Raw genomic sequence first — 7,956 nt, 5'->3', positions numbered from 1 at the left:
GACACTTTTTACATTGAATGATGTAATTATCAATGGGATCAAATTTTCTAACGAAGTGTTTGGTTATTTTGTTATTGGCTTTGATGGTGAGTGGAAATTCTTCTTCTATGTCTCCTTTTAGGACCTCAAAAACAACAAGATTACCTTCTCTTCTAAGATTATATACTTTTTTTCACATGATATTCCAGATGGTCAAAGACTAATTGGAGAGAAATAGGGGGGCCAGCTTCTGATTCCATGGCTAATTTATTAATACAAAAACTATCAAGAAGATTAGATTTTTTATCTATCGATAAAGTGTTTATTTTTTCACTCCAATTGTCTTTATCAAGGAGGAATTCGATTTCAGTGACGTCAATCTCACATATTAAAGTAGAGGATTTTGTGTGTGCTTCAGTAGCAGAAAGGAAGGAAAAGTTACTAATGTGAGAGTTTAAGTCTTCTAAATTATATGGTTTATTAAACGAATGATCATGGAGTATTACTTTTATCTTTTTCTTTTTGGGTGTTTCTTGGATGAAAGGATTTCTAGGTGTTCTTTTGGTCTCAAAGCCTGTTTCTAACATTACTTCATCAGAGTGTGTTTCTTGAGGTTTAATTATGGAAGGATTTAATTTTGAAGAAGAAGGATTATTTTCAGAAGATTTTAATTTAGAAGAAGAGCGGTTATTTTCGAGAGATTTTAATTTGGAGGAGGAAGACAAGTCAGAATTTTCAGAGTTAGAAGTAGTAGAGGATTGTGAGTTAGAACGAGAACGTGGTTTAATAATTCTGGAAATGCCAAAGTGGACTTTTTGTTTCTTCTGAGAGTTAAAATCAGCTTTTAAGTCTTCAATGTTGTGACTTACATCATCAAGAGGAGATGGAGGACCTCTTTTGGTACTATTTGACATAGTAAGTAAGTGTAAGAGAAGATAAGATAATTAAAGAAGAGATTACTAAACAGACAGAGGTATTTCAAATTAGCAAACAGGAACAAGAAGTACACTAGGCCCAATGTACTTCGGGGCCGAAGCCCCTCTATCAACGATTAAAAACTTTAAAAACCTCTCTTGTATCAAGATTATGGTATATGATCCGCTTTCACACTGAAGTGATTAACGCGTTTGGAAAAAAAATTTTTTTTTTTTTTGTATTGTAAAGTGATATATTATAAAAGTATTGGTATATTTTTTCCGCTTTCACACTGAAGTGATTAACGCGTTTTGTAAAATTAATTTTCGTAAAATATATAAACAACAAGAAACGTTTGGTTTTTTGCAGTAGAACTGAAACCAAACCGGCCGGCTTTATGCAGTAGGACTGAAACCAGAACCGTAAAAAAAAAGAAAGATTTTCCGCACTTTTCGTATGTCCGCTTAATCGTTTGTCCGCACTTTCGTTTGTCCGCATAGAGTTGAAAACTTAGCTAGGAGAGATGTTACTCCCTCAAAGGTCAGATGACAACTGTTTTGACAACTCTTGAAATTTTGACTGACTGACCTTACTCGATATAATAGATAATTTTTTCAAAGAGGCCACCCTGTTGAATAATTATGTACAATGTAGTCCAGCAGAAAAACAATGATAAAACCATGCATAATTATTACAATATGCATGATACAGTAATTATGCATGGCTCTATCATTGTTTTTATGGCTGGACTACACAATTATTCAACAGGACGTCCTCTTTGAAAAAAGGTCTATACATCACCCCCCCCCCATGATCTTTGTGGGGTGATGGAGGTGTTTTCTACATTAGTTTACAAAACATCAAACTGACATTGATAAAAATCCATTAAAATATTCTCAGGGTCAACAGAAGTCTATTTTCAACCCATTTTAATCATCAAAACTCCATAAAACTGCTTGAAGCCCGCTCAATATTATGTGCCCGCTCAATATTATGTGCACAAAGGTTTAAAACCACTGTAAACAGTTTTTCCCGTGTCTCACATTCTAGACAGGCCTGTTCATAACAAAAAATCGGGATTTTCTAGCCTAGCTGAGCGCGTACTACTTAGGTAAACAATTCTGTCAGTTTGTTTCGCTTAGCTTGCGAGCGTGCAAAATATATATCTAAAGGTATTTCAAAATCAAAATAAATATGGTAGACAATCTAAATTGGATGTTAAAAAAAATTGGCTGGCTGGATGAAGTTGCTTGACAATGAACAGTCAGTCTTAAAGATAAAGAGTTAATCAAAGATAGAATAGCAGTTTAACAGTTTTTTAACATAAGTTTTCAAACTAAAGTTTTGTATAAATTCTGTTGATGTTTTTGAGCATAGGCGGGTAGCGGGGTTTTCTCAAAATCTTCAAGTTTCAGTGGGGACCGGTGGGGAAATAAAAATTTTGAAGAGCTACTTAGTGGGGATCTAGAAAAATTAAAAGTTTTCAGTGGGGATTCCCCGGAGGCAAATTTAGCCTGTTTTTTTCCCCGGGGACAAAATTTTTGACTTTTTTTTCAGCGGGTGGGGGTGCCCAGCGGGTCTGTGACACGGGGGTGTTTTGTCTCTCAAAGATTTAGGCCTTTTATCAAGGAAAATTTAATCCTAAAGTATTTGAAACCGATCATACACGCACGCAAGTGTACAAAAAATAGATAAAGGAGTGTATCAGGAAATACTCACTAATTGATTTGCTTGACCATTGTCTAGATCTTTTTCCCATTCTTCAAAGTCATTTACGTTGGTGAAAGGATGACTGGGTAATAACTTTGCCTTCTCTGACACCGCTCGAGATGGACCAGCAGCAGTACCACTCTCCAACAGGACAAGCCTACTTCTGATTTCCTCTTGACACTTTGAAATCTCAAGCATCCGCTCAAGCTTGAGCTTTTGATATCCTGAAAATAAATCACAACAGGAATATTTTATAAACTTTCAGGTTGACCCTTATCCTACTGAGCATACAAATTTTTTGAATGGTCCCTACTCGAAAAATAAAAGTTAAAAGAACAAGTTTAAGGCCAAACTATAAGGCATGTAAAGTTACTCACTTGCTTCACCCATTGGGAACTGCATGTCAATGATTTCAGCTGACAAGGGATGTGGATGGTCCTTGTCATGGGAAGCTAAAACAGAATAACATTTGTAGTGTGACCATGTTTTTGTTAGAGTGTAGAAACAAACAAATTATTTGACTCAACAGCAGGGAAGGGATGGTGTAGGGGTCACTACTAAAATTCCTTTTTGTGTTACCTACCAACGAAATGGGAACGAGAGAGTCAAGAGAAGAATCAGTTTCATTCCTAAAAACCCTTTTTAGTACTCATGTCTGAGATTTTAATAGTACCCCCTGTTCCATTTATCTGCTTGGTCAAAATTGTTCTAATTAATGTGTTTTTACTTTAAAAACCCCAAAGTTTTATACTTTTGACAACTTTACTGATATAGCCAAGGCTGATTTTAAGGACGAGAATTTTCAAGACATTGTTTTATGCTGCACTAAGAATGGAATGCACTGTAAGGGTACGTTTTAAACGATTATAAGCTGCACTGTAAGGGTCCAATTTTGAAAGCTGTTGTATAGAAATTGATTCCCGATCCCCCAGGGTTCTAAGTTGCAAAAAAATATTTTGAATAAAAAAGACAGAAACTTACACAAAGATTGCTGCCCAACTAAGGAATTTGCCTCTTTTGTTGGTCGCTGCAGTCGTTCAATAGCTAAATTGATAATCAGAGAATATCTGCTTATCATGAGAGAAAAAGGTTTGAAGGAAATTCATATTCAACAAACATCATGGTGCGAATTTCCAGAATAATATAGTTTCGTTAAATATTATTGAATTAGCCGAAGCCACCAAAAACCCTGTTTTTACGCCATTTGTGTAACTTTTGAACGAACAATAATGTAAATTCAAACTACAAATTACAAAATTTCTAATGAGCAAATTTACCCCCCCCCCCATAGTGTGCAGGGGTTCAAGGCTCCACCTAAAATTTCAGGTCCCACCACTCGAGAAACTCCCACCTGAATGCTGACTTTCCAAGTCCCATACACTATGCCCCTACTCCCTGACAAAAAATTTCTCCACCATGAATTTTCACATGGATTAGTACTCTCAGGGAGGGAGAGATGTGGTAAGAAAACAGGGGTAATAGTGAGAGTACCACAAATATTACCACAACGGTTGGGTGAACCTCCAGGAAGAGTTGAGTTAATCCTCGGGCTGAATGTTTCGCGAAGAAAAGGTGATCCATCAACAATCCTGCTTTGATGAGTGCTACCTGGTGGTGTTCTGCCTGGTGGCGTTCCAGCTGTTGCTGTTGCACTTTGGTTGGGTGAACTTCCAGGAAGAGTTGAGTTAATCCTCGGGCTGAATGTTTCGCGAAGAAAAGGTGATCTATTAGCAATCCTGCTTTGACGAGTGCTGCCTGGTGGTGTTCCAGCTGTTGCTGTTGCACTTGAAGAGCCTGATGCTGTTATTCTGAGAATCAAGAAAAAGGAAAAACAATTAGACAGTCTAAAAATGCAAACTTCAGTGCCTGATTGTAGTGGGGTCTAATAAACAAGAGGAGTTGTCACTCTAAGAAAAATATACATAGAATTGGAGAGGCCATAAAAGAATAAAGTGATTTTGGGCCAACTTTGCTAAGAAGAGGAGAGTAGGTTTTCAAAAATCAATCACTTTAGAGAAAGTGTTATTGAAAACCTCCTCCAAGGTTCATTCGCCTATAAATGGAGCAAAATTAATTATGTCGGATATGATTGTTCTGTTTGAGCAAAATGTGAAAACTATAAAAACAAAACACAACTAAAATATTTCACTTACTTAAAAGCTTGATGAAATGTTGGCATATCAGAGGTTGAGACATCTGGAATACTGGCTTCTAAAATTAATCATAATCTCAAAACATTTGAAATTGTAACCCTGGGGTTGAACTTAAAAAAATGTTGGTTTGCCGTCACCAACGATACTTCGACAAAAAAGGTGACGGGTATGTGCCTGTTTTTTCTACTAAACAGTAGATTTACAATAAAAGGTCAACAAAGGGTCAAGATTTTACGTTGAGTAGAAAAAAATGGCACACTGTTGTGAAAAAGTCTCTCCAAGGTTAATAAAGCATTTTCATCAAAAGTTTTACTTACTCTTAGATTTACGTGCCTTTCCTGAAACAAACTTGGGTGATCTCGTTGTTTCTGTTTCACTTTCGTTAGCAGATGTCAAATCAGCAATAGCATCACATGTTTCTTTGTCTCCTTTAGAGAAAAGAGAAGAAAAAGATATATAAACGAAAGTGAAAGAAATATGAAAAAACTTAAATTTTGGCGGGAACTAAATTTGGTGGTGCGGATTTTGCTAAAATCTGTCAAATCCACCAAATTTTCTTCCAATACGACAGTTCTTTTTTGAAATGAGCCAACTCAAAATTAAATATTTATTCAAACTTGAAAAAGTACAACAGATGAAGGGTAGATTTCTTTTCAAATTAGGTGAAACAAAATTCTGAATATAGTATGCATTCATTTGATGAATTTTACAGTTCTAAATTATGAAGCATGGGAATGAGAAGCATTCCATTCTTAGTAGGAATGGCAACAAACTTTTTCTTAATGTCTGTTGTATAGATTGTTGACTCTTTAAAGTTAGTGTTTTCCAGCAAGACACAAATTCCAATATCTTTAGAGTCAACAGGCTCATCAAAGTATGATCTTGTTTTCTTGAAAGAATACAGACGTGCTGATATTTCTTTGCCTTTTACATCAAGAACTTCACATATTTTATTGTTACTGGTAAGAAACCATGCATCACGGTTACCTTTTAACACAGACCTCACTTTTGTGTGTATAACTTTACTTACAAAGTCAACACCAGTTTTTTCCATCTCTTGGATTCTTTTGGCAATCTGTGGCAGAGGTTGATGGCTTTTCCTAACCATCTTTTTGATTCGATGCAGAAAATTCTCAAATGGGTAAGCTGAAAGATCTGCCAAGCCACAGTTAAAATTCTCAACATCTTCGTGTAAGTGTATTGTGGAATGGACATTGTACGAGACAAAACTTCCTCCATATAAATCTGATGATTTTTCAACAAATCATTTCAAAAGCTGTTTGGTAAAATTAAACAGGTTCAGATAGTTTTTCTCCTCAGGTTTAAAATACATCAACACTGAGACAGAGACACTTAAAGCCAAAAACTGTCGATAAACATCAGCGTTCACCACTCCTTTCAAAACAAACATTCCAGTGTAAAGAAGAAACTGCTTAAATTCAGTAGCCTTCCAAAGATCTTGTATGTATGTATGTATGTATAAATTTACAAATTACTAATTCCTAGTAATATTTGTACATGCGATTCCATAGTACAACAAGTACACTGAGTACGAGTTGTTCCAAAGAGCATGTAAATTTCATCTAAATAAATAATCATGATATTTTCTTCTTTTTCATTGCGCAATTGCATAGCTGGTCAAGAGATAATAACTCATTATCAAGAACTTGTTCTAAGAGAGATTTTGATGGTCTTCCTCTCTTTTTCGATTTATCATCATTGAATAAAAGCAGTTTTGGTGTTCGATTATGAGACATGCGTATCAAGTGTTCAGTGTAGTTTCGTTGCTGTTTCTTAACAAATATCGAAACATCATTCGTACCACACAAAGACTTTTGTTATTTAATTTAAATCTATAATCATTTTCACTCACACGATTAAAACCACCTCTTACCATACGTCTCAATAGATTACGATATGTAACATCAATTCTTTCGTATTGATCGGCTGTCAAGTTCCAATTTTGACAAGAGTAAGTCAGTGCGTTGCGCACGTTACTATTGAAGAAAGTAATACGAGATTTCAAGTTTATTTTCATATTCTGCAATAGGGTTGACATCTCAACGAATTTACTGATAGCAGTTCGGATACGACAGCTTAGTTCAACATCTCCAGTATTCGGCTGGTCGTATTTTGTGAAAGCACCAAGATATTTGAATTTTTCTACGTTTTTGATTGGGATATTTCTGAGAGATATGATTGATTTTGGGTAATCAGGCTCAGTGATATTAAGAATCATTGTTTCAGTTTTTTGCTCATTAATTTTGAGACCAAAACGCTCAAACACATTATCCAAGATCTCTGTAGCTTTTTGTAATTCAGATTGAGATTGGATGAAAAGGATCAAATCGTCAGCATACCCACACCATGGAAGGTTTACGTTTCCCTCATGATTTCGATTTTTTGATCTCATTGATAGCCTTTCTTCTCGGCTAACAGAACGAAGGTTGATACGATAACGGTGTTCGTAGAATTTAATGTTAGCATGAGTGGCGTTATTAATGAAGATTCTCATTACGAAGTCGATGAATAAATTAAAAAGAAACAGGCTTTCTGGACCACCTTGACGCACTCCAGATGTGGTTTCGAACATTGTCTGTATTTCCTCATAAGTGAGAGTTGTACGTTTGTAGAGACTATTAAATATAGTAAAAAGTCTAGGATTTTGGTCAGCAGGAAAACGCATTTTGATAGATTTAAACAGCCAGTCTCTTGAGATGTGATCGAATGCTGCGGTAAGATCAACAAATAGTAGATACAGTGGTTGCAACTTCTTTTGGGTAATTTGTTGGACTCGTTTTAGTGTAAAGATGCCGTCAGTTGTGCCACGATTTTGCCTGAATCCGTTCTGCTCGTCTGATAACTGAGTTTCGTACCACGGTCTTAAACGTTCAAGAATAATATTTATTATGAGTTTACAGACCGTTGACCCAATGCTAATTCCTCGGTATTTCGTGGGGTCAGACTTGGATCCTTTGTTTTTCCATAAGATTTTCAGCTTGGAGTTGCCCCATGCGTCGGCAACGTCTAGGTTATTCCACAGATTGAGTGTCATTCGGTGGATGACTTGGTTCATTATGGGGTGGTCGCAGGCTTTGAGAATATCTGGAGCAATATCATTGCTTGCCTTATTATTTTTCAAGAGTTTTAGTTGGTGCTCAATTTCGTCAATTGTAGGGGGTGAATCGTCGATATGTAT

At 36.0% G+C, this 7,956-nt stretch overlaps 1 protein-coding gene across 1 annotated transcript; it reads right to left on the bottom strand.

Moving 5' to 3' along the window:
• Window positions 1–2,598: 2,598 nt before the first annotated feature.
• LOC136815807 (uncharacterized) lies at window positions 2,599–4,653 on the bottom strand. The gene is made up of 5 exons (XM_067072259.1): window positions 4,638–4,653; window positions 4,108–4,404; window positions 3,586–3,648; window positions 2,982–3,056; window positions 2,599–2,828 (listed from the first exon to the last, which is right to left on the bottom strand). The coding sequence occupies exons 1-5, from the start codon at window positions 4,651–4,653 to the stop codon at window positions 2,599–2,601; spliced, it is 681 nt and encodes a 226-aa protein (XP_066928360.1).
• Window positions 4,654–7,956: the final 3,303 nt, after the last annotated feature.

The sequence above is a fragment of the Clytia hemisphaerica genome, unplaced genomic scaffold, assembly GCF_902728285.1.
Source record: "Clytia hemisphaerica strain Z4C2 unplaced genomic scaffold, Clytia hemisphaerica genome assembly, whole genome shotgun sequence".
NCBI lineage: Eukaryota > Metazoa > Cnidaria > Hydrozoa > Leptothecata > Clytiidae > Clytia > Clytia hemisphaerica.
This window is presented reverse-complemented; position numbering and strand designations above follow the sequence as displayed.

Excerpts from the sequence above, each read along its gene's own strand:
- LOC136815807 (XM_067072259.1), bottom strand. Across the intron at positions 3,649-4,107 it reads AGGTTCACCCAACCGTTGTG|CTATTGAACGACTGCAGCGA; the intron begins GTAATATTTGTG and ends TTATCAATTTAG. Across the intron at positions 2,829-2,981 it reads GTTCCCAATGGGTGAAGCAA|GATATCAAAAGCTCAAGCTT; the intron begins GTGAGTAACTTT and ends ATTTATTTTCAG.